This window comes from Mastomys coucha, unplaced genomic scaffold (assembly GCF_008632895.1).
Source record: "Mastomys coucha isolate ucsf_1 unplaced genomic scaffold, UCSF_Mcou_1 pScaffold23, whole genome shotgun sequence".
NCBI lineage: Eukaryota > Metazoa > Chordata > Mammalia > Rodentia > Muridae > Mastomys > Mastomys coucha.
Window position 1 is genome coordinate 67,528,176 of NW_022196906.1, and position 26,453 is coordinate 67,554,628.

At 42.1% G+C, this 26,453-nt stretch overlaps 1 protein-coding gene across 2 annotated transcripts in view; it reads left to right on the forward strand.

The window, feature by feature from the left end:
• Prtg (protogenin) overlaps positions 1-26,453 on the forward strand; it is a 116,026-nt gene that overhangs the window by 43,539 nt on the left and 46,034 nt on the right. The window contains exons 4-11 of one of the 2 annotated variants that reach the window (XM_031344349.1): positions 4,467-4,600; positions 5,597-5,734; positions 5,997-6,155; positions 7,360-7,519; positions 8,502-8,749; positions 12,456-12,620; positions 14,261-14,566; positions 16,051-16,239. In XM_031344349.1, coding sequence (XP_031200209.1) covers positions 4,467-4,600; positions 5,597-5,734; positions 5,997-6,155; positions 7,360-7,519; positions 8,502-8,749; positions 12,456-12,620; positions 14,261-14,566; positions 16,051-16,239 — 1,499 coding nt within the window. The remainder of the gene's footprint in view (positions 1-4,466; positions 4,601-5,596; positions 5,735-5,996; positions 6,156-7,359; positions 7,520-8,501; positions 8,750-12,455; positions 12,621-14,260; positions 14,567-16,050; positions 16,240-26,453) is intronic. The other variant, XM_031344351.1, reaches the window with a different exon arrangement.

Sequence of the window (26,453 nt, forward strand, 5' to 3'; positions counted from 1 at the left end):
GGTCGTCAGAGGTGGGGGGAGAACAGAGGGTCATCAGAGGTGGGGGAGAACGGAGGGTCGTCAGAGGTGATAGACTTGGTGGAGTTCCATTTAGGGTGGCAATAATTGATTTCCTAAGACATTTCTAACTTGGGTAAAGAATCCCATCCTTATGACTGGAGAGATGGATCAGTGATTCAGAGCACTTGCTTCTCATGCAGAGGGTCTGGGTTCAGTTCCTAGCACCCACACTAAAGCTCACAATGACCCCTTAACTCTAATTTCAAGAGGTTTGGTACTTCTGATCCGCTCCCAGCAGTGCAGACATACGGTACATGAATACATGTACATGTTCACATACATGCATATACACAGAAAATAAACATTAAAAAAAGGTTTGATTCCTGCCTGCTCTGAAGTATACAGGAGCCATTTGTTTTAATGGTAGAACACTAAGATGGGGGCAGCAACTGCGAAATATTTTATTAAAGGAAAAGAAAAATTCTAATTCAAGCATACCTTCTGGGTGGAGAGATGGTTCAGTGGTTAAAAACAGTAGCTGTGTTCCTAGAGGTCCTGAGTTCAATTCCCAGCAACCACATGGTGGCTCACAACCATCTATAATGGAATCTGGTGCCCTCTTCTGGTGTGCATCTGACAACAGAGACAATGTACTCATATAAATTAAAATAAATCTTAAAAAAAAAAAGAATACCTTAAATCTTTTCTTGTTTGTTTTTGTTTTTGAGACACAAGTATTTTCTGTGTAGCCCTAGTTATCTTAGAACTTGCTCTATAGAGCAGACTGGCCTGGAACTCAGAGATTCATCTGCCTCAGTTTCCCTAGTGCTAAAATTAAAGGTGTGTGCCATCACTGCCCGGCCATCCATTTACCAGTGTTTTATTGAACACAAACAATACTTACTAATCTTAAAGTCAAGCAGCCTAACGCAGTGCAGTCCAAAGATACTCTTAGTTGATACTTACATGCTGCTAAATTATTATTATAAGTATTTGTTTTCCATAATTAGGCCATTATGTTTCATTAAGGACAGAAAGCTTTGTATATTCAGTAAAAACACTGCATTTCATACCACACAGTGGTTTTGAATCTGAGCCTGGCTGTCTCAGATGGCATTCAGTGGTGCCGTGTGTGGCAGACAGTATGTCTAGCATGATGTGTGTTCAGAAGTGAAGTCACACACGCCTTTAATCCCAGCACTTGGGAGGCAGAGGCAGGTGGATTTCTGAGTTCGAGGCCAGCCTGGTCTACGGAGTGAGTTCCAGGACAGCCAAGGCTACACAGAGAAACCCTGTCTTGAAAAACAAAAACAAAAACAAAAAGAAGTGAAGTCACATGCCGCAGCCCAGGTCAGCTCACCAAGAGCACCTCACTTCATGTTTCATATTGAATTGACTTTTATTGTTACATATGAAGACATGATTTGTTTTTGCCAGTTTTTTATGACTCCACACAATCAGTTTTGTGTTGTATGTGGGATTGTGACCCTGTTTCAGAGGCTGGGTCATGGGGAATAAATAGCTCTTAGAGAGGTTTAAAAAAAAAAATGTCAGAAGCAGGACCAAGGCACACAGGAACTCTGCCAGCCCAGTGGCTCCAGTTCCTTCCGGTCTGTCTGGGCTCGTTCCCTGAACAGACCTTGGGCACAAACTCCACTGCTGGTCCCAAAACACCCAGAGGAAGCTCCACTCCCAGGCGCTCTGACAAGCCCAGTATCACAAGATCCCAGAATCACAGAATCACAGGATCACAGAGACAGCTTGACTCTGAGGAGTTCTGACACAACCGGGATCACAAGAAGGACAGGCTCCAGTCAGATTTAGCAAGGGCAGGTAGCACTAGAGAAAACCAGATGGTGAGGGGCAAGCATAAGAATATAAGCAACAGAAACCAAGGTTACTTGGCATCATCAGAACCCAATTCTCCCACCATAGCAAGTCCTGGATACACCATCACACTGGAAAAGCAAGATTCAGATATAAAAATCACTTCTCATAATGATGATACAGGACTTTAAGAAAGACATAAATAGCACCCTCAAAGAAATACAGGAGAACACAGGTAAACAGCTAGAAGCCCTTCAAGAGGAAACACAAAATATCCCTTAAAGAATTACAGGAAAACACAATCAAACAGCTGAAGGAAATGAGCAAAACCATACAGAATCTGAAAATGGAAATAGAAACAATAAAGAAATCAGAAAGAGAGACAACCCTGGAGATAGAAAACCTAGGAAAGAAATCAGGAGTCATAGATGCAAACATCACCAACAGAATGCAAGAGATAGAAGAGAGAATCTCAGGGGCAGAAGACACCTTAGAAAACACTGACACAACAGTCAAAGAAAATGCAAAAAGCAAAAAGCTCCTAACCCAGAACATCCTGTAAATCCAGAACACAATGAGTAGACCAAACCTAAGGATAATAGATATAGAAGAGAGTGAAGACTCCCAATGTAATGGTCCAGTAAATATCTCCAACAAAATTTTAGAAGAAAACTTCCCTAACCTAAAGAAAAGAGATGCCCATGAACATACAAGAAGCCTATAGAACTCCAAATAGACTGGACCAGAAAAGAAATTCTTCCCGTCACATAATAATAAAAACACCAAATGCACTAAACAAAGAAAGAGTTTTAAGAGCAGTAAGGGAAAAAGGTCACATAACATATAAAGGCAGGCCTATCAGAATTACACCCGACTTCTCACCAGAGACTATGAAAGCTAGAAGATCCTGGGCAGATGTCATACAGACCCTACAAGAAAACAAATGCCAGCCCAGGCTACTATACCCAGCAAAACTCTCAATTATCATAGATGGAGAAAACAAGATATTCCATGACAAAACAAAATTTACACAATATCTTTCCACAAATCCAGCCCTACAAAGGATAATAGATGGAAAACATCAACATAAGGAGCAAAACTACACCCTAGAAGAAGCAAGAAAGTAACCTTTCAACAAACCCACACAAAACCTAATTCCACCTCTTACAACAAAAACAACAGGAAGTGACAATTACTTTTTCTTAATATCTTAGTATGAAAATTAATATTACCAACATATCCTAATTGATTGAAATCCAAAAATATGAGGAATTAGAAATTTGTTGACTGTCATCCAATGGTCTCTCTAATTTGGTTATTGGAGAAATAGGTCCAATATTATACAATCCTTATATACTTTCAGCTTGTTTGTACGTGACAGGGTCTTTCTGTGTACAACATAATGGTCTTGAAATCTTGCTTCTCCTATCTCAGCATCTCTATTAGTAGTATTGTTTATTTCGTGTTTTTACACTATACTGTGGTTTACAGAACAGTTTACATATTTCAAAAGTATTTATATACCCAAAAGAAACGTAGACAATCAAATTGGGAGGGGGTTTGTAAGAGAACAACAAAGAGTAAGACTGAATGTTTTGCTTGATGTTTGTAACTCTTGTATCAAGTTTGAAGAAGAGGACTTTATAAGTTACTCTTTCTCTGAGATGAATGCTTTTCCAAATTATTACAGCCAATGAACCAGATTCTTACCCTCACATAATGTCTGTGCCACCTTCCAACAGAACCATTGTTCATTGAAACAGTTGGTGAATGACTTTATGGATAGACCATCTTAATACACACACCATTTCTTAAATGAATATAACCTGTTCCCTGTGGGCTGAGAATAAAGTCACTCACTCAAATCAAATAGCTTTGACCATAGCAGGAAGTCTGTATCCAAAAATCATGCCTACAATTCATTCCTTGGCGCAGCAGAACTGTCAATTCTCAGCTTAGCTAAGATGGAGGTAAAATCCTTTGGTGATGTGAGGGTCATTGGAGTATAGCCTTATTACAATGAAATCCAATGTCTAAAAATTGTTCTTATTTTAGGCTTGTACCACAGTAAAAGCCAAGATTTTAATCTCTACTAAATACAAACATACAAACAAACAAAAATCTTCATATATTTATGTTCATTTAAGAAAATACTAGTAACTTTTCTCATCATAATACATTAAAAGTTAAAAAATAAAACAAAATAAAATAATAAAAGAAAAAAGAAAAAAAGTCAGGAATTTGAGAATAACTTGTACTAAGATCTTAGTCGCTATCTGCTAAATCAACAGAAGAATGTTAACAGGGCCCTCTTTGTAAAATTAGCATGCTGAATTTTATAGACTCTATGCTGCAGAATTATTTACATTTCAGAGACCTGTCATGACCCAAATGAAATAACAGAATCAAGCTAGTGTTTTTACTAGTGGTGTTTTTCAGCACTGGGGACTGTACCCAGACCTTCTTACACGCCAGCTGGCGCTCACCACACCCCAGCAGAGGCTCCAATGTTAGAACAGTCTTTACAGTATTGTTTCTAGCATGGTTAAAAAGGTTGAATGTGTTCATTTCTGTCAGCATCTATATTTAGGATCTATAAAGAACTAGAGAAAGTTCAGTTATGTTTCTTGTCTCAACAGGGTGACTGCCCTGCCATCAGGAATTTTGCAGATCTACGATGCTGGCCCAGAGGATGCTGGGAATTACCGCTGTGTTGCCACTACTATTGCTCATAAACGGAAAAGCAAGGAGGCCTCGCTAACTATAGTTCCAGGTACCTCGCTAAAGTGGTTTTTTGTTTGTTTTCTCCCACTTTTATGAGGATTTTGATTGTTACATCTGCTTTCTTCCTGGCTATAATAGCTCTCTGTCCATCAGTATTTTGATGACATTTAAATTTTTGTAATAGATTCGGTTTGGGTTTGATGTTTTCAGACAGAGACTTACTCTGTACCCCATTCTAGCCTTGAACTTGTATCCCTCTTTCTTCTACCTCCCCAGAGCTGAGATTACTGCCATGCCTGGACTGTAATCTATTTAGAACATTGGATGATTGCTTTATACATTTTTCACTTTTTAAAAAAGATTTGCTTATTTTATATGAGTACATTGTAGCTTCCTTCAGACACACCAGAAGAGGGCATCACATCCCATTACAGATGGTTGTAAGCTACCATGTGGTTGCTGGGAATTCAACTCAAGACCTCAGGAAGAGCAGCCAGTGCTCTTAACCACTGAGCCATCTCCTCCCACCCCCTTCACTTTTATTTTTAAAAGCACAAAATACAGAAAGAGAATGTCCACTGCCAATGTAGCCTGCTGGCTGTGAGCCTAGCCCCAGGTTCAGTGAGGGACCCTGCCTCATAGGAATAAAGTGGAGAACGACAAAGCAGGATATCTGATTTCCTCCTCTGGCCTTGTATATGTACACAAACACACATACAGGATGGAAAGGAGGAAGAAAGTGAGGGAGGGATGGAGAGAGAGAGAGAAGAAGGAAGGAGGGAAGGAAAGGACTGAGAGGCAGAGGAAATGAACAGGAAAGAAAAGAAAGGTGGGTGGCGTGACACCCACTGGAACCCCAGCACTCTTGGGGTAGAGACCAGGAGTAGAAAATCATCCTCTAATACATAGGGAATTGGAGGCTAACCTAGGCCATCTTAGATCCTATCTCAAAAAATGAAAGAATAAATAAGAAAGTAAATAAGAATCAGTGTTTTAATATGCTTCTTATGATTAATTTATGTATTCTGCCCTTTCCTGCCCAAAGCTAATGAGACCAGATCCTTCTACATGCCAACCATTGTAGCCAGTCCACAGAACGTAACTGCGTCTCTACATCAGACAGTTGTGCTAGAGTGTATGGCCACAGGATATCCCAAACCCATCATTTCCTGGAGCCGTCTTGGTAAGCCATCCTGACTGGGTGCGGGAGCCAAGGCAGTCCTTCCCTTTATTCCTTTTAATGAAACTGATAAAATGTTATTTTATAGAGAAGACACACATTTGGCTGTTGCATTTAAATAACTTCATTTTAGTTTTGCAACATAAGGAGAGCTTATGCCCCAGAAAATCGCTACTTTTTAACGACTGATTTCTCTGATAGCGATCTTTTGGTATAATTTCAGATGAAGTGCCTCGTTTTAACTTCCATGTTCTCTTTGAAATAGATCACAAGTCCATTGATGTCTTTAATACTCGGGTACTTGGAAATGGCAATCTCATTATATCAGATGTCAAGCTACAGCATGCTGGAGTGTATGTTTGTCGGGCCACCACCCCAGGCACACGCAACTTTACGGTTGCTATGGCAACATTAACTGTATTAGGTATGCATTCTTTCTGTAATTAGAGATGTTTGTGTTTTGAGGTTTGTCATTTTAATTTCTCTCGTGGTTTTCTTGTAAGGTTTCATTTTGAACTATGTGTACACACACACACACACACACACACACACACACACACACACAAACGTATATGTATATAGGTGCATGCATGTCAGAGCAGTGCCCAGAGAGGCTATCCCCTGGAGCTGGAGTTACAGGAGTTGTGAGCTGCCCAGTGTGGGTATGGGAACTGAACTTGGGTTCTCTGTAAGAGCAACAAGTGTTCTTAAACACTGAGGCATCCTCCAATTCCATGGAGCTTGCTGTTAACTGGAGCTTAGCATCAGTGGTAGGGAGGTTAATAATAAGTATTATAAAACTCAACAGTGAGTTGAAAAGGAAAAAATTAAATTTTTGTGTTAAAAAACATCTCTAGAGCCAGGCAGTGGTGGCAATGCCTTTAATCCCAGCACTTGGGAGGCAGAGGCAGGTGGATTTCTGAGTTCGAGGCCAGCCTGGTCTACAGAGTGAGTTCCAGGACAGCCAGGGCTACATAGAGAAACCCTGTCTCGAAAAAACAAAACAAACAAACAAAAAAGATGGGTGCTGGGTATGAGTATTGACTGTGTTCTCAGGTGGTCTCAGTGACGGACATAAGAAAGAAGCACTCTCCTAGTTTTGTTTCTATTGCTGTGATAAAATATCTTACCTCTACCAAAAAAGGACAATTTAGGGGAAAAAGGGTTAATTTTAGCTTTAGTCAGTTACTTCCAGATTACAGGTCATCATGTGGAGAAGTCAAAGGAACTTCAAACAGCTATTCCCATCCCATCCATAATCAGGAGGAGAGTGAAATGAATGCATGCATGCTCACTTGCTTGCTTGTGCTTAGCTTGATTTCTCCACTCAATACAGGTCAGGATTCCCTGCCTAGGGAATGGTGCCACCTACAGTGGACTGTGTCTCCCCATTTATCAGCAAGCCAGGCTTTCCACAGGCCAACCCAATGTAGACAGTCCCTCGCTGAGACTCAGTTCCCAAGTGATTTTAGGTTGTGTCAATGAAAGCTACCATCACCTAGCTAGTTTAGGAGACTTTATGAGTCCCATCTTTGTACACGGGACTCATCTCATTTTTGTATTCTTTCTTCACTTATTCTTATCATTCCTGTTGAAGTCACAGAATATATTCTTTCCCTTTAAAATAGCTCCTCCTTCATTTGTTGAATGGCCTGAAAGTTTAACAAGGCCACGAGCTGGCACTGCGCGGTTTGTGTGTCAAGCAGAAGGAATTCCCTCACCGAAAATGTCCTGGTTGAAAAACGGGAGAAGGATACATTCAAATGGCAGGATTAAAATGTACAACAGGTAAGCTATGTTCTTTGGCTATGTTTTAAATAAAATAATGCCTTTAATAATTTTTACATAAAATGGTTATCGAAACATTACATCACCATATACTCTTGACAGTTAACACTAAATGCAGGAAATTAAGGTTTATAGGATTAGTGTGCTGCCGATCCTTTTGTATTTTATACACGGATCCAGAGTGATATGCTATAATGGACCTTATGCAACCAGTGCCCCAGACAGCAGTTCTAGCCCAGGTACGCCACTGGCTCAGTGACCACAGCAAACTTGGACTCTGCTGTTTCAGTTACTTCCATCAAATGAAAAAAAAAAAAAGAAAGAAAGAAAGAATTTACTTCCTATCAATTCCTCCAGAGCTCAAACTTAATGATCTTAAGAATGAATGGTCACTGAGGCATGTGACTTTAGATCCAGCACTTGGGAAGCAAAGACAGGCAGATCTGTGAGTTTGTGGCCAGCCTGGTCTATACCACAAGTTCCAGACCAGTCAGGACCACATGATGAGAACTCGTCTTAAATATATATGTATATGTACATGTACATGTATATATATATATATGTGTGTGTGTGTATGCATATATGTATGTATGTATATGTATATATAATTTTTCCTGTAACATTCTCATTTTAGTTGAACAAAACTTTAAATTTTTTGCTGATCTGAACTTTATATGTATATTACAATGTAAGTATAGACTGTAGATTAGAGTAATAAATAATAAATAAGTACTAGCTTTCTCACTAAAAGTCATTTTAAAAAACGTGATTGAGGCAAAGGGAATTTGGCTACCATAGTGCTAATGAAGATTGAAAGGATAAATCAGGGTAATTTTAAGTAATTAATGTAGATTATTTTTCATTAGACCTGGTTGTTCTCAGCATGTTTTTGTATAAAATGAAAGGTGCATTTAACAATAGCTTTTGAATGTCATTCTTAAGATTTATTTTTATGGATATAAATACTTCTTTCTTTTCTCAGCAAATTGGTCATTAATCAGATCATCCCAGAAGACGATGCTATCTATCAATGCATGGCTGAAAACAGCCAAGGATCTGTTCTGTCTCGAGCCAGACTGACCGTGGTAATGTCGGAAGATAGACCTAGTGCTCCTTACAACGTTCATGCTGAAACCATGTCCAGCTCTGCCATCCTTCTAGCGTGGGAGAGACCACTGTACAATTCAGACAAGGTCATTGCCTACTCTGTGCACTACATGAAGGCGGAAGGTAAGCAGCTTGCAAAAACCCTTAGTAAGCGCCGTTTGCAGTCACGGGTTTGTTTGAGACATGGCTTAATTGGTATAGTGCTTTCCTGGCATGCATGAGGCCCTGGGTGTGATCCCCAGAACTACAGAGTCCTGATGTGATGGTTCACGCCTGTGATACTAACACTTGGAAATAAGAGGCAGGGAATTCAGAAGTTCATGGCCATCCTTGACTACATAGCATATTTGAGGCCAACTTGAGCTATATGAGTCCCTAGCTCAGTCAAACCAAAATAAATGAAATATTTGTCTTCAGGATGCATAATTCAGCTTGCATAATTGTTAAGAGAATTTTCACCATGGGGACCTATAGAACATCAACTCCTTTCTCTTAAGGCCCAATGACAAATCGAAGATCTGTTCCACATTGAGACTATAGAGCTTACACAGAGAACATGAGTGAGGAGTTTCTGACAGGAGCATAAATAGCCCCCCAAGTATCACACAGAAAGTCTTTATCCAACAGATAATGACTTTTCTGGCCCGGCAGTGGTGGCACACGCCTTTAATCCCAGCACTTTGGAGGCAGAGGCAGGCGGATTTCTGAGTTCGAGGCCAGCCTGGTCTACAGAGTGAATTCCAGGACGGCCAGGGCTACACAGAGAAACCCTGTCTCGAAAAAAAACAAACAAAACAAGCTGCTTTTCTGTAGCCAAATAGATGGCGCTCCCTCTTCCCTTGCCCAAGTCTCCTCCAAGCTCTATACTCTAGCTCCTTCCTGAGACCTCGAGGCCATGCACAATTAAGGCTGAGTTGCTAGCACGGCCTGAAGGCTGTGACTGGACACAGGTACTCAGGGGGAGGTGCATGCCCTCCCCACACTCTGCTTGGGCACAATGTCAAGAGTCCCACAAACCCTGCCGTAATGGTCTTTGAGAGCAAACTCAGCTGGTCTTAGAAGATGCTCTTAAGGAGGATAATGGTTGTTTTGAGATAGGGTCTCACTTTGTAGCCCTGGCTGGCCTGGAATTCACTATGTAGACCAGCTGACCTCGAACTTACAGAGATTCACTTGCCTCCTGAGTACTGGGATCAAGCACATGGATTACCATGTCCAGCTAGTGTGCTATTTTTTAGGGGAATATAAGCATATGAAAGTCTACCTTTTCTTTTCTTTTATTTCCTTTTCTTCTTCTGTTTTGTTTTGGATTTATTTATTTATTTAGACAGGTTTTTTTTTTTTTTTCTATGTAGCCCTGGCTATCCTGGTACTTACTTTGTAGACCAGTCTGGCTTTTAACTCAGAGATCCACCTACCTTTGTCTCCTGAGTGCTGGGATTAAAGGTGTGCCCCAACACCCAGCTAAATTCTGCAATTTTAAATTCAATGCATGTTGAATATTTTCATTTTGGAAGAAAATGAAACACAGTAGAGTGGGCTGGAGCTCAGTGATAGACTTGTTGAGTAGCGTGTATAAGGCCCTCCCCAGTACCACCAAAAGAAGAAGGATATGGAAAACTGTTGAACAAGACATTTTTGTGATATCTCTTTGACTGTATCAAATTAAATATTAGGAGCTGGTTGAGACAGCTCAGCGCTTACATTACTTGCTCTGGTTCTGCTGAGGACCAGGGTTCTGTTCTTAGAACCCACACCAGGTGGGGTTCTAAGTTACTGCCTGTAACTCTAGCTCTAAGGGATCCAACACTCTCTTCTGGCATTCTTTGGTGCCAGGCACATATGTGGTGCACATACATACATGTAGGTTCCAATTACTGATTCCATTTTGGGGATTAAAAAAAAAATCCACCAGGCAGTGGTGGCACATGCTTTTAATCCCAGCACTTGGGAGGCAGAGGCAGGTGAATTTCTGAGTTCGAGTCCAGCCTGGTCTACAGAGTGAGTTCCAGGACAGCCAGGGCTACACAGAGAAACCCTGTCTCAAAAAACCAAAAAAAAAAAAAAAAAAAAAAAAAAAAAAAAAAAAAGAAAAGAAAAGAAAAAAAATCCTTTTTATCTTACTTTTTGGCAAAACTGTTGTAGAAACAGAAAAGCTATCACAAATCCTAGTGATTTCTCCATTGACTCAGGTTTGTGAATGCTAGTACAGAAACAGTCTGGCTTTATGCAGCTTACATTATGACTAGAGGGGACTTTGAAAGAAGAGTGTGCTGCTAACACCGTGTGCAGCTGAGACAGGGGATTGGCTCTTGACTAATGCTGGGTTTTTACACTTTGAAGTAGTGTTTTGAAAAGGGATATTTTGAATGTAAATCAAGGGTCCTGGTTGCAAGAAGAATGTTCTGTTAAGAGCATGCTGGAGTGTGTTCATTCTCTCTGCTGACTTAGGAAGGTGAAAGGAAGGCTGGCTTGGCGGGGCCCACGCTTGTTCACCATTGTGCCGGCTTCGTTAGAGCCCCTGCATGCCACTCAGCATTCTATTCAGGGCCCGAACAAGGCTTTTTAATTTGAACTCAAGGACTTTGTTTAGTAGGTCAGAAATTGTACTATGCAGTTCCTAATTAACAAGCCATTAGCCAGTGTGTTGTGAAACGCCTCTAATCTTGTCTAATTAAAATGCTATGAAGTTAATTCAGAAATGTGGGAAAACTCCGTGCCGGAATGTGCCTTCTGTTTTGTTTATAAATCCAGTGCAGGGAGAAGGGGCTGATGCCGAGAGCCATTTGATAGAGTTGACAAGCGCTGCCTGTGCCTGCGCACAGTGGCTGGCAGGGCCTTGGCTCCATTCTCCAGGTCTGCACCACAGGAATTAAGCCTCTTCTGTACCTTGCCTTGCATAGTTTCTTAAGAAGCCCTGAGAATTTGTCTCCCTCTTTAAAAAACTGAGCATTCACCGTGGGTCACAACATCCAGAGTCCATTCTTCCATTTTGCTTTTAGTATTAAAAAAAAGAAAAGGCCCTTGTTGGCCCGTGTTTAATGTGTTCCCTAGGGGCAGAATGAGAAGCTTTGCAGCCTAACTTTTCATGTGGTTTGTTTTTGTAAAAAGCAGATTCTCTGGATGCCCCGCTATCTCTGTGTTCTACAGAAAGCCGGAGTTTACGCTGGGACATTTGCTTGATGTATTACAGTGTTCTGCTGGGCTTTTCCTCTCACTATTCCTTACAGCCCCATCCTGTTTTGACTCTATGGTAAATGAAGGACTCGTTTCAGGAAGTGTTCCAACCAGTAATTTTTTTTTTTTTTTTTTTGGACAAAAAAAAAAATCCCTGGTTACTTTTAGGCAATAAGAATAAGGAACTTTCTGTGCACTTAAGGATTTTGTGTGGCCAGGTTATAGAAGACAACACAGATAATTGTGAGGGAAAATGGACTTGCTAAGTTTATTTTGAATATTAATCATCATCATTATTATTCTTATTGTTATTGTTATTATTATTGTTTTTCAAGACAGGGTTTTTCTGTTTAGGCCTGGCTGTCCTGGAACTCACTCTTGTAGACCAGGCTGGCCTCAAACTCAGAAATCCTCCTGTCTCTGCCTCCCAAGTGCTGCAATTAAAGGCATGTGTCACCACGGCCCAGCAATCTTTATTATTATTGCTGTTGTTGTTGTTTTTTGTTGTTTTGGAGATAGAGTTTCTCTGTGTGCCCTTGGCTGTCCTGGACTCCCTTTGTAGACCAGGCTGGCTTCGAACTTATATAAATCCACCTGCCACTACCGCCTGGCTGAAGTTTTGTCATTTTAAAACATGGATACTTTGGTCTAGGTTTAAATAACGAGGAATATCAGGTGGTCCTTGGCAATGACACAACTCATTATATCATTGATGACTTGGAACCTGACAGCAACTATACTTTCTACATCGTGGCGTACATGCCAATGGGAGCCAGCCAGATGTCGGATCATGTGACACAGAACACTCTAGAAGACGGTAAGAAAACACAGTTCTGGGTTATCAAGTGTGAATATCTGTAGATTTGGTCACTTTCGGTGAGTGAGTCTGTCTGGTTAAATGAAAACTGCTATGTCAAACCGCAGGCCTGTCGTTCTCTCATGCCTCAACCTTTATCATGGTTTGCCATGACATGTTAAAGGATACTTTAAAAAATACTTTATTTTTCAAGTGTGTGTATGTGTGTGTGTGTGTTTTCACAGTATCCAGGGAGGGCACTAGATTTTCTGGAGCCGGAGTTAGAAGTTGTTGTGAGACACTCACTGTGGGCACTGAGTATATATACTTGTATATAATCAAATTTAGATTATATACAAGATTAGCATGTGTCCTTTAATACTGAGACATCTCTCCAGCCCTGATAAAGAATGCTTAAAATATTTATTTACTCATCCATTTATTTGTCTGTGATACATTTACCATGGTATTTAAGCCAGAGAGCAGTTTGTGGGAATTAGTTTTGTCCCTCCTTCTATGTATGTCTCAGGGATTACACTCCAGCCAGCAGGCTTTACCGATCAATGAGCCATCTTCCTGGCACCTTTTACTTATAATTTATAGTATAAATTTTAAGAATAATAGATTCTTATGTTGGGCTGGGGTTGTATCTCAGTGATAGAGTGCTTGCCTAGCATGTGAGAGCTCCATCGGTCAGCACCCCAGAGCCACAACCAAAAAAACAAACAAAGCAAAAAAGCAAAAAAAACTAAACCTTTTGTATTTTCTAATTAGGTTGCCATAGTGGGTAGAATGTGGGTTTATTGGAGATGGAGAGGTGAATACTTGTTGCTTTTGAAGAGGAACACACACACACACACACATACACACACACACACACACACACACACACACACACAAACACACATACACACACACACAGGCTCTAACTTCAGTTCCAGGGGATCTGATGTCCTCCTTTGACTTCCAGGGGCACAGCATGCACGTAGTACACAAACTTAGGTATAGGCAATCACTGGTACTCATAAAATAGATCTTTAAAAAAGATAGTAGATGTTTTTAAAATAATAATAAGAGTTTTTCCTAGGCAAGAATCCCCCCCTCTGCACAGGCGTGTCTCCTTCCCTGGCGGTTGATTATCCCATTTGTAAAGGGGCCTTGGAGAACCTTCCAAGCTTGGCCTTTCCAGACTTGACACTTTTCCTGCTCTGATTTAGTTCAGAGGAAGCTGCCATATAACATCAACATGTTCAAGTTCTCACATATACACACATAAATAAATAAAATAATTTTAAAAAATAAGTAAAATCCACAGTCATTTTTAAGATGAGACATTTTACACATTAAAAACTTCTCAGTTGCAATTATGGATTCTGTGCTTCCTTGCTCTTCTGCAACACACTCACCTTTGCTTCAGAGAGATTTTGGTAGTCTTATTTGTCTCATATAATTAGCAAATATGTCCATATTCATTCCTGCCGACCGTCGGCCATACTTTTGTTGCACCCTCCTTGCGTTTCCTTTCTGGCCGGAAGTCACCGAGAACCCCTGCTCTAGCCGGAAGCATCTCCAGTGTGACCATGTTACACGTTGCCATTACAAGGATTCCATAAAGAATGAGTACAAATCTTTGTGAGTAATGTATTCTCTCATTTTACTAGTGCCCTTAAGACCTCCCGAAATTAGCTTGACGAGCCGAAGTCCCACCGACATTCTCGTCTCCTGGCTGCCAATCCCGGCCAAATACCGGCGGGGCCAAGTGGTGCTGTACCGGCTGTCCTTCCGCCTGAGCACCGAGAACTCCATCCAAGCTGTGGAACTCCCGGGGACTGTGCATGAGTACCTTCTGGAAGGCCTGAAGCCAGACAGTGTCTATCTGGTCCGGATTACTGCAGCTACTCGCGTGGGGCTGGGAGAGTCATCGGTGTGGACCTCACACAGGACGCCCAAAGCCACGAGCGTGAAAGGTAACACCTCCTGAGGACTGTTGAGGAAGGAAAAGAATAGTTTTACTTTTGAATTAGAATGTTTCACTCTTACTTACACGTACTCTATGTCGATAGAAGTATACACGCCAAGATTCTTATTTTCTGTTTTACGTCTAAGGGGGTGTTTTGCCCGCATGCACGTCTGTGTATCACTTGGTGCACATCACTTGGTGTGCGGAGCCCACAGAGGCCAAAAGAAGGCGTCAGATCCCTGGGACTGGGTAACTGATTGTTATGAGCTGACATGTGGGTGCTGGGATTCGAACTCTGGTCCTCTGGAAGGGCAGCCCATGCTCTTAACTGTTGAGTCCTCTCTCCAGCCTATATTTTAAATTTTAGTCTCACATTTGCAAATAATATGTAGATTATGAATTTCATTGAAAAAAATCCTAAACCTTTCCTTGGGACTGGCACACAGTTTGGTAGAATGTTTTCCTAACATGCACAAAGCCCTGAGTTCAGCGCCGGGAATGGCTTCAACTAGGTCTAGTGGCTCATACCTGCTGACCCATAACTCCAGCACTAGAGAGAAGCAGAGGTGGGAGGTTTGGAGCTTGAAGCCAGTGTGAGATCTGAGAACCCATCCAAAAAACCCCAAAAAACCAAAAACAGTACAAATGAGGAATGGGACTATGGAATGTTAAGTAGGGAGCTCACCTAGCCATGTGCAAGGCCCTGGGCTCAGAAATAAACATAGTAAATGATTAAACATTTCAGTTTGATATTCCCTTTTTTCCCAACTCCATTTGTGGGTCTGTGGGTCGAGCTTCTGATCACACAGTTTGTTTAGCAAAACCTTCATGGCTGGATCAGTCCCAGGCAGACTGAATACCAGAGGGAGCATAGGAAACTGAGACCTACTGAATAGTATTGTGTTTTTTAAATCAATAGTTCAGAAGACAGGTCCAAAGGTAGGATATTACTCATATGGAATCCAACATGTCTGGTTTATTGTCATTTGACAGAAAATGTTCTACAGTAAAAATTAGTCTACACAATTGTCTCTTTTATTACATACACAAATATAGATATCTCATGATTTACATCACTTACTCTTTTAGGTAGTATATTTTAAATCCCATTTCTAAGCTTAACATCATTGTAAAATTTATAAGAGTAATATTTGTGTGTGTATGTGTATGTTCGTGTGTGTGTGTGTGTGTGTGTGTGTGCACATTCAAAGTCACATGTGTGGAAAACAGAGAACTTAGGGAGTTGGTTGGTCTCTTTTTCACTTTGGCGGACCTGGAGTTTGAACTCGTTTCATCAGATTTGGCAGCAACCCCCACCCCCTTTATCCACTGAACCATCCTGCTGGCTTGTCACTGAAATTGTGAACATTGGGTCAAAGTGTAGCAGATGAACTTTGTACCTTTGACTTGAAGCTGAGAGGTGTGGGGTGCTCTCTGATGTCCTATGGACTCTGGGTTATTGACACAGCACCGTCTGGTGCACTCTTCCAGCCCCGAAGTCTCCTGAACTGCATTTGGAACCACTGAATTGTACTACCATCTCTGTGAGGTGGCTGCAAGATACCGAGGACCCAGCCGCCATTCGGGGCTACAAGCTGTTTTATAAAGAGGAAGGGCAGCAGGAACACGGACCTATCTTCCTAGAGACCACTGACCTGCTGTATACGCTCAGTGGCTTGGGTGAGTGTGTCTGTATCATGCAGGTCCTTTATCGTCCTGCTGCTGTGGCGGGCTGGGAAAAGGGTTATTGGATGTAGGAGAGTTGACTGGGTACTGCAAAGAGTGGATTTCTCTGTGTCATTGACAGTTCTCCTTAAGTTGGCAATGTTGTTTTTCCCTCTTTCCTCCTGCTCTGGGAGTTCGTTTTTCTTGTTAACCACCCCCCCCCCCTTTTTTTGGTTTTTCCAGACAGGGTTTCTCTATGTAGCCCTGGCTGTCCTGGAACTCACTCTGTAGACCAGGCTGGCCTCGAACTCAGAAATCCGCCTGCCTCTGCCTCCCAAGTGCTGGGAGTAAAGGCGTGCGCCACCACCGCCTGGTGTTAACCAGGCCTTTTAATACAGGGAGCTCTTGGTTTGTTATTATAGGTATTCAGTGGGTATAGACTAGGATTGTGGGGGCTGGTGAGATGGCGTAGTGAGCAGAAGCACATGGTATGGAGGCCTGACGCCTGGAACTCAATCCGCCAGGTAGGAGGGGACTGACCCCTAAAAGTTATCTTCTGACCTCCACATGTGTGCTGACACTCGATGCCACACTCACATTTATACACATCTATTCACATGCGCATAAAGAATATGACTGTGGAGTCAAGACTTTGCAAAATGGTTGAATAATAGTATGCTTAGCTTAGGAACTGCCTGGTTGCTATGTTGGTATAAAATGATTTATGTAAATGATGTGTAATAATGCTATGACCTCTGTCCTATGCCGTGAATATTACTTCACGGACTCAGACACAGTGGATGTAAAACACTGACCTGCGTTTGACTTCATCTGTGTTTTCAGAGACACTGGCTAGCCCTTATTTTCTTTTCTTTATGTAGGGAAAGAACTCCATGATGTAATTGTGTTTAACAAGTTATGAAGTTGGGCTGGGGATATGGCTCAGTGGTGGGGGGCTTGAGTAGCCTGCATGGAACCCTAGGTTTAATACCCAGCTTGGTAATGGGGCTTGGGGGAGGAGATAGAACCACTGAGACAGAGACAGATACTTTGGGAAATCAAGAGAGACCCACTGGACTGTCCTGACTTCTTATCCACATAGTAGGAGTTTATGAAGCTCTGTGGCTTTTCCTTTTAGATCATTAGCCCTTGGAGGCACTGTAAGGGGAGAGGCCTCGTAGTCTTCTTAGTGTGGGTAAATAGGATACGCTATGAACCCATCTCTAGTTGCAGGAACACAGAAATCCATCCCATGGTCCCTTGCCATAGATTTCCAGATGGCGTTTTGCTTGTAATCTTGTTATTCCATTTTTAATTTAATCTGCATTCAGTTAAATAAATTTACTGTCGATCTCTGTCGTGAAGCTTATAAATGATGAGGAAGTAACATATGGCCCAGGCCGAGCTTCCTTTATCTACTGGTTACCATGATGTTAACCCAGCCTCTAGAGCCCTGAGCCTTCATGTTTATGTCCTGCTGTGGCTTCTCAGTGTACCCTCCCTTTGCATGAGCTCATTGTGGATGAGAGGGGACTTGTTGGTTTTGTATCCAGTCGGAAGCAGGCTGTGAGAAAATTGATGCAAAGCTGTAGATCAGGGTTGGAGGTGGCTCAGTGGTTAAGAGCTGGAGGTGGCTCAGTGGTTAAGAGCTGGAGGTGGCTCAGTGGTTAAGAGCATGTACTACTTTTGCAGAGAACCAGAATCTGGTTCCTTGAATCTATGTGGCAGCTCACAAGCACCTGTAAGTGCCAATCTGGTGGCTCACCTACACTGACACATGGACATTCCTGCAGACTCATAAATAAAAATATTTTTTAGAAAGCCGGGCAGGGTGGCGCATGCTTTTAATCCCAGCATTTGGGAAGCAGAGGCAGGCGGATTTCTGAGTTTGAGGCCAGCCAGAGTGAGTTCCAGGACAGCCAGGGCTACACAGAGAAACCCTGTCTTGAAAAACCAAAAAAAAAAAAAAACTTTTTAGGAGCTGCAGCTAGGTGTCAGTGATTAAGTACTTGCTGCTGTCCCAGAAGACACAAGCCCTCCCTTATGTGGCAGCTGTTAACCCTCTGTAACTCCAGTCCCAGGGGATCCGACAACTTCTTCTGGCTACCAATGGTACCAGGTTTACACATACCACATAGACATACATGCAGACAAAACACTCATACGAAATGAATAAATGAATAAATGTTCAAAAAATATGCAAGAAAAACATCTATAGATACAACTCAGTACTTTGATTTTTCTTATTGTTCAAAAACTTGAAATGCATTGGAGAAATAGAAATCTATTCCGCAACATGTTTCTTGGGTATACATTCCAGCTAGTTTACGCTAAAGAGTCAAATAACTGGTTAGAAAACAAAAAGTAAGAGAAGCTCCGCTCTTGGGAGAAACTCAGAGAAGTGTTGCATGAATGACGACTTTGGCAGCAAGCTGGGCGTGGTGGTGCACACCTGTAATCCCAGCACTCTGGAGAAGGAGGCGAGAGGACGAGGAATCCATCTTTAGCTGTGTAGCAAGGCCAGAGATAGCCTGGGAATACATGGCACCATGCCTCAGGAAAACAAATAAAATAACCAACAGCTAAAAACAATTCTTTAACATTTTATTAAGATTTGGTTTACTATTATTTTTTGTGATGTGTATGTATCTGTGTGGGACTATGTACATATGAATGCTGGTGCCCCCAGAGGCTGGAAGGGGGGATGTCTCAGATATCTTGGAGGTGGGCATGAGAATTCAGATTGGAAGAGCAGTATGCGTCTTCACTGCTGAGCCATTTCTTCAGCCCCAATTAGTTAACGTTTAAATTTTTCCAGAGATGTATATAGATAACCTATGAGTGAAATAAATAAGGAAAAGATGCATATATACAGAAGTGGTCATTAATTCATTCATTTGGAAAGAGATGAAGGAAGGCCTGCTGAATTTTTTTTTTATATAACTCTTATGCTCTCCAAATAATAGCTTTCAAAACTCTAAACCATTATTTCCTCTCGTTTTAAAAAATTAGCTACATGGGGCTAGGGAGATGGCTCAATGGTAAAGTGCTTGAGGAGCTGAGATGCCTAGAACCCATCTATAGCTGGACATGGTGCCATGTGACTGATCCTAGTGCACCTGTGAAGAGATGGGAGATGGAGGCAGGAGACTCAGAAGCTCACAGGACAGCTAGCCTGGTGTGCCTCGGGCTGGGGGTAGGGCTCCTAAAGAGATCCTGCCCCAAACAAGGTGGGGTATGGGGTTACCGACACCTGATGAAGCTGTCCTCTGACTTTCACACATACACATGGCAGGTGTGCATCTTCCTCTACACACACGGACGTGTGAGTCGACAGCCAGCCAGACACATACACACACAGACAGAGAGATCTTTAAAAATCTATACTGCTTTTGCTGTTTTTTTGCTCTGACATCTGTTCTGTAATGCTGTGAGAGGTAGCTCCACAGAGCATCACTCTGTGTGGGGGAGTACACATGTTTACTCATGTGCTACCTGTATGTATGTGCAGAAGCCAAAGGTCAGTTGCCTTCCTTTGGCTCTCCACCTGACTTTTTTGAGACAAATTGAACTTGGAGCTCACCAGTCGGCTAGATAAGCTGGCTAGCAAGCCCCAGGGACCTCCTGTGCTGAGATTTTATATAGGCTGTGTGTTTATGTGTGTGCCACAGGACCCAAACAGAGATTCTCCTGCTTGTGAGGTAGGCATGTTTCTGACAGAGATATCTCTCCAGGCCCCTAAAATCACTTTAAATGCATAAACTAGAACATTAATTTGAGATAATAAAACGTCCCCTATCAATTTAAGTAGCTGCGTGTTTCCTGGCTGTGGATTTAGTCTGAGTGATTGAGTTGATTGAGTTCAACCTGACAAGGCCTCAGTTGAGGTAGATGCTTCGTCGCTCGGCAGGCAGCAGCTTCAGGACCCCTGCATCTTCCAGCAGTATCCTGAATGGCTGGCAGGGATGTACTTGTGTGGGTTCAAGTACTGTTCAGCTGTTGAGCAGACTGTCTCCAAGGTGCCTTCTAACCTGAGACCCCTGATTCTAATCTTTGTTATTAATTCCCACCAGGGCCTGGCCAGGCTTTTGGCAGGCAAGTGTTAAGACGTGGGAAGGGAAGGGTGTTCTATGAAGGGGACAGCTGACCATCTGGGACCATTTTTAGCCAGAGCATCTGGCAGTGGCTGCCTGTTTAACAGAGAGTGATGTGTCCAGAGGGCAGTAGGTTAAGGCAGCCCTGTTTGTGCCTTGCCTGGTGAATGCCGGCTTTTACAGAGCCTCGGCTTGGGGAGGATGGTCCGAGTAGACCCAGCTTTGCTAATGACCCAGCCTTGGAAATGAATTCACATGCTTCTACTTGCTGATCGAGTGTCGTCTTATATAACAAGCTGCCTTCTCAAAATTTCATTTTCACACTAACCCCTCCCCGCCCCCAGCTTTCATTTTTGGTAATTAAGTTTCAACTTAAAAAGTATGTCATTGGGACATGGTCTCCCAAGAAACAGGCATAGTTCTTTGTTCTAAAAGACAGAAGAACACATGGGTTTATATCATTAGTATTTTTTAAAAAATTAACATGATAAAAGATATGAGAGGTTCAGTTCCCTTAAAACAGGAAAGATAGAGTCAAGTGCTATTTAATTGGCTGCTTGTACAATGTTCCCACAAAGACCTAGTCAAGTGAATTTAATTGGGTTTATTAGTGGGAGATATTTTAAATTGTTTTACTCAAGTACCTCAAAGTTCAGTTCCTTAAGATGTGGAGTACTTTGTGGGTTGAAGAAATACATTCTCATGTCTTTAAAAAGTAAAATATGTCGAGTGGTGGTGGCGTACACCTCTAATCCTAGCACTTGGGAGGCAGAGGCAGGCTGATTTCTGGGTTTGAGGCCAGCCTGGTCTACAGAGTGAATTCCAGGACAGCCAGGGGTATACAGAGAAACCTTGTCTCAGAAAAAAAAAAAAGGAAAATATAAAATAATGTGTGTGTGTGTATACATGCAATGTATAAAATATATAATTCTAATAGCATATAATAATGTTATAAAATATGATAGTTTAATATAATGTATAATGGCTTTATATGTACGAGGCCTGGGGTCCAGTCCCCAGCATTTAAAAATAGAGTGTGATATGACTTTCGATGGCACGGAGGAAGTATTTAGTGCTTCTCCTTTGCTCAAGTTTGACTTTGGGATGCAGCTTGCTTTCCTGGGAACTGGCTTGTGTTGTGGGGGCCAAGACGCTTTAGGCTTGGGATGTAGTTGCTTGTGGGATTCTTTTCTTGGTGCTGTGCTGAGGGCCCTTCAGAATTTACTCACAGCTTTTCCTGTCTCTCTGATTATTCATCTAAGTTATAAGATAAATGTTTGCAATATTTGTCATGTAATAAACAAAAACAAAATTAATAAGACATCTATGTCCCCTGATAGAAAAAAATCTTGTTTCTTTATTTTTTGTTTGTTTGGTTGGTTTTGTTTGTTTTTTTCTGGATAGGGTTTCTCTGTGTAGCCCTGGCTGTCCTGGAACTCTCTCTGTAGAGCCGGCTGGCCTCGAACTCAGCAGAGATCTTCCTGCCTCTCTACCCCTGGAATGGTGGGATTAAAGACATGTGCAGCCACCACCCAGCCTAATTATTTCCTTTTTAAATAAATAAAATTCACATGTATTTATTTTTATTTTGAATGTGCATGTGGAAACCAGACGACAAAGTCGGTTCTTTTCTCCTGCCACGTGGGTCTGAGATAAACTTAGCGTGACAGTTTGACAGCAAGACCCTCTCAGCAGCCAGAAGAGCCGCGTAAAGTTCTAAAGTTCCTGTATCTCTTCCCACAAGCCACTGCAACGAGAGGCATACCTTCTGACTCAATTCTTCCAATTTGGAAAATTCCTGTCCATTGTCAAGTCTTCCTAGAGTCATCTTGGAAGTCCATCACTCACCCGCCAGTCCATCACTTCCAGCATTCTGACAGATCAGACAAGAGTACCAGCTTCGTAAGCATCTCTCTGGTTTTGGGTTGACTTTCAGACCCTGCAGCTTGATGACAAACCCTGGCTCTTTGCTTAGCCTTTTAGATGGAGATAGTAAATAATCCTGTCTGTTTTAGAATGTTAGGGCGGAGTGAAATAATTCAGACAGTTGTTAGCTCAGCACCCTGCAGACTGCATCCGAAGCCTGGAAGAGATGCCAGCAATTCTCATTTGTAAAAAAAACCTTTTCCCAGACCTGAGAGTGTACCCGATTGGCAGATCACTCAATTAGCGCGATTGCAGCCTTGAGTTGGATCCCAGCCTGAGGAAGAATCGATCTCTCAGGGTGGAGCTGATACCAGAAAAAAAATTCCCCAGGTGGTTTTTGTTTTTGTGGTTGTGGTACTGGTGTATGGATTTGGGGGAGGGGGCAGGGTTCCATAATTAGTTTGGAATTTGTCCAAGGCAGTTCTTGAACCGCTGATCCTCTTGTTTCCATCTGTCAGGCGCTAAGATTACAGGCCTGTGCCATCTCAAACCAGCTTTACTCAAATAAGATTTTATCATGATTATTTCATTAGGAAACAGATTTTCTTGGGATATAATGTGTGTGTGTGTGTGTGTGTGTGTGTGTGTGTGTGTATGTGTAAGTTAACTATAGATGGTGTTAAACCACAGATTTTATTCAGTGAGTTTAGATGAAACCTAAATTTTTTGCATTTCTTTCTACTTTGAGAATAGAGAATCTAAGCGAAGGCAACATTTTCTCCTGATGAGCCAAGAAGTAAGGCTTTAGGTTTTGTGTCTGTGTTGAGGCCTGAAGTCTTTTGTCATCACCAAACCCCTGGGAGAGCAGTGTGTGCTCTTTATGGTGGCCTAAAGCTGTGGACTGTGCGATGCCTGGCACAGGAATCTGCTTTGCCAGTGTCACACAGAGGCTGCCTTAGAGAACACAACTCTGCCCTCCCAGTGCTCAGCAGGCTGAAGCAGGGGCATCACATAGTTGAGGCTGGGTGAGGATACAGAGGAAGACCCTGTCTCAAAAACAAACATGAAGAGTCAAGCCCCATAAGTCCGTGATTATCTTCCAATACTACTTTATGTGGACAGTGACATAAGAAAACATAGTAATTTGACATGCCTCAAAGTAGTAGATTATATTATTTTGTTTTGTTTTTGTTTGGTTGGTTGGTTTTTTGTTTGTAAACATAGGACTCAAGTCTGGGGTTTCCCATGTGCCACTAAACTACATCCCCATATCCCTAGTCCTTATTATTTTATTTTATTTTTTATTTTGTCTTCTTCTTTGTAGCTCAAGGTAGCTGTGATCTTACTACGTAACCCAAGGTGGACTTGAACTTAGGAGCTTTCTGCCTGAATTTTTCCAATGCTTAGGTTATAGTTATGCATCATCACACCGAACCCCCAATAGTATTCTCTCTAAATCCTATTTTACAACCAACTGCATCTAGACATGTCTAGACTATGACTCAAAGACCAGATGTTTCCCAGCATGATCACGAATGAATCCCAATCATTTGCAGAAGATAATATCACATCACAGTATTGAAAGACAGTGTGTCACCTAACAGACCATTTTAGCTCATAAGCTGGGTCACACGCATCTGACTGTGTCATTATTTTTATAAAGTACAGAATTTATACAGTGTCCTTTCAAAATGACATCCTAAGACCAGCAGCATAGCCTGGATGTTTACTGAAATGCTGAAATGGGCTCCTCCATATTTGTCATGTATAAGAGTAACTAATGTGGGAGCTGGAGAGATAGCTCAGCAGATAAGAGCACTGACTGCTCTTCCGAATGTCCTGAGTTCAAATCCCAGCAACTACATGGTGGCTCACAATCTTCTGTAATGAAATCGGACACAAGCTATAGTGTACTTACATATAGTAAATAAATAAATCTTTATAAAAAAGAAAAAAAAAGAGCTGGCAGTGGTTGTGCACGCCTTTAATCCTCTCTGCCTTGGTGGGCAGAGGCAGGTGGATTTCTGAGTTCAAGGACAGCCAGGGCTACACAGAGAAACCCTGTCTCGAAACACAAAAACAAAAACAAAAGAGTAATTAGCATATTGGCACTTTGGTTTACAGGCTTTATGCCAGGTCTGACTGCGTCCAGGCACCTTACCTTATCACTCCTTTGCTAGTTAGCTCCAGGAGGTTCCCAAAGGCAAGTCTAACAACATTCTGTCCCCTGAGAAAAATGAATTACTCTAGACTTGATGCACCTCATGTTAGGAAGTTGTGACATTGCCATATTAATTCTATTTTGTGTTTTGGAATGAGCAAGGAAATAAACAAATAGCCATGGATTTCATTAATTCACAGTTTAAACAATGTGGTTTTTAACTCCCCAGGTAAACCTGGGAGCCTTTAGTCCTCTTCAAAAAAGGAATATTTTTCAGCCCATGCAGTCATGTGATGGCACTTGGCCCTCCATTCCTATTTTCAAAGCAATATGGAATACAGAGGCACAGTGTTCAGTGGAACTCAATAGGCCCAGCTCGAAGGGGCCAGTGCAGGCTCTGTTCCCTTTGGCTTGTGCTAAGATTATGTCACAGTAGATTCTTGGTCTTGTAAATCAGAAAACGAACTAAATTTAGAAAATTCCGATAGTGAGCTTCAGTAACCACTGACAATGAACCCCGGAATCAAAACTGCCCTCACAAAATGAAGTGTTGGCTCCTCTGGCTCTCTGCCTGACTCTGTAAAGACACTGCCTAAGAGACAGAGGTCACTAGAAAAACAATGTTTTGTTGTAAAGGATTTATTTTATTTTTAATTATGTACGTGTGTGCGGGTATGTACATCGTGAATACTGTTGCCTGAAGACCAGAAGAGGGCACTGCATCCCCTAGACCAACTTAAAGATGAATGTGAGCCACCTGACTATCATATTAGGGACTAAACTCCAGGTCTCTGAAAGATCAGTACACACTTTCCACCCTGAACCAGCTCCTTAGATTCCAGAAAAACAAAATTTCTAATTTTAAGATGAATGTAATACATATTTTCTCTTGAAGTACCCATTTCTAAAGGCTGGCATGGCTGTGTGCATCTTTATCCTAGAACTGGGGGTGAGGTGGGGGCATAGACAGGAGGAGCCAAGCTTGCTGGCTGGCCAGCCTAGCTGAGAAACCTAGCCTGAGCTCCAGGTTCCATGAGAGACCCTACCTCAAGGGAATATGGTCGAGAAGGATGGAAGAAGACACCTGATACTCTGCTCTACATGCATATATTCAGGCACCACACGCATGTGCACACACAGTACACACACAAATACACACATAAACAAACACACAGGGTTAGGGTTTGGGTTGTTTTAGAGTTGTCTGAAACAACTTCAGGGTACAGAAAGAATACTCATAAGAGTACTCAGCAATGAAAAACTGTGTCGGAACTGGCAAGAAAAAACCAGCCATGATGAATCTCAATGTCACTTTACCGAGTGATGGACCATCATTCACAAAGGGCAACATCCCAGATGGTTGCTTCCATGGGCATTCTCAGAGTCATATCTGCACAGAAGGGAGACAACCAGCAGCTTAGTGATTACCACTGTTTGGGTAGGGGCTGGTCTTGCCCACCCAGCGGCAGCACGGAAACTCATAGATGTGACAGAATTGTACATTAGCTGGGTGATGGTGAAATTAGAGTTTGAGGTCAGGCTTGCATCCCAGCCTTTACCCTCTTAACTTCGGCACAGTGAGTAGGAAGTTCTCAGCAGCTGTTAGCTGTGTTTAAATGTGATTTTGGACAGTAGTAAAAGCTTGCTCGCGAGCTCTGAGTGGGTGCCGCTGCATCCTGAGGAGAGCTTTCAGAACAGCCAGGCTGGGGAGAGGGAAATGCTGATTTTGCTTTTAATCATGACACCTCAGTGGCATGTCCACAACTGTTTAGTATCCTGTGGATATATTAGCTATTTCTCTCATTGCTATGACAAATATCTGACACAAAACACTCAAGGAAGGAAGGGTTTCTTCTGGCTTACATCATTTCTCCGTCGCCCTGAGTGTCCTGGAGCTCACTCTATAAGCCAGGCTGGCCTCAAACTCAGAGGCTGCCTACGTCTGCCTCCCCAATGCTGGGGTTTGGGATTAAAGTTGTGTGACACCGTGCCTGGTGGGGTCCAGTATTTCTGGCAGTGCTGTCCTGAGAGAAAATAACAAAGGATTAAACAGAAGACACTGATCAGTGGGCTGGTTTAAAAAGAAAGTCTGGGGGGGGGGGGGGGGG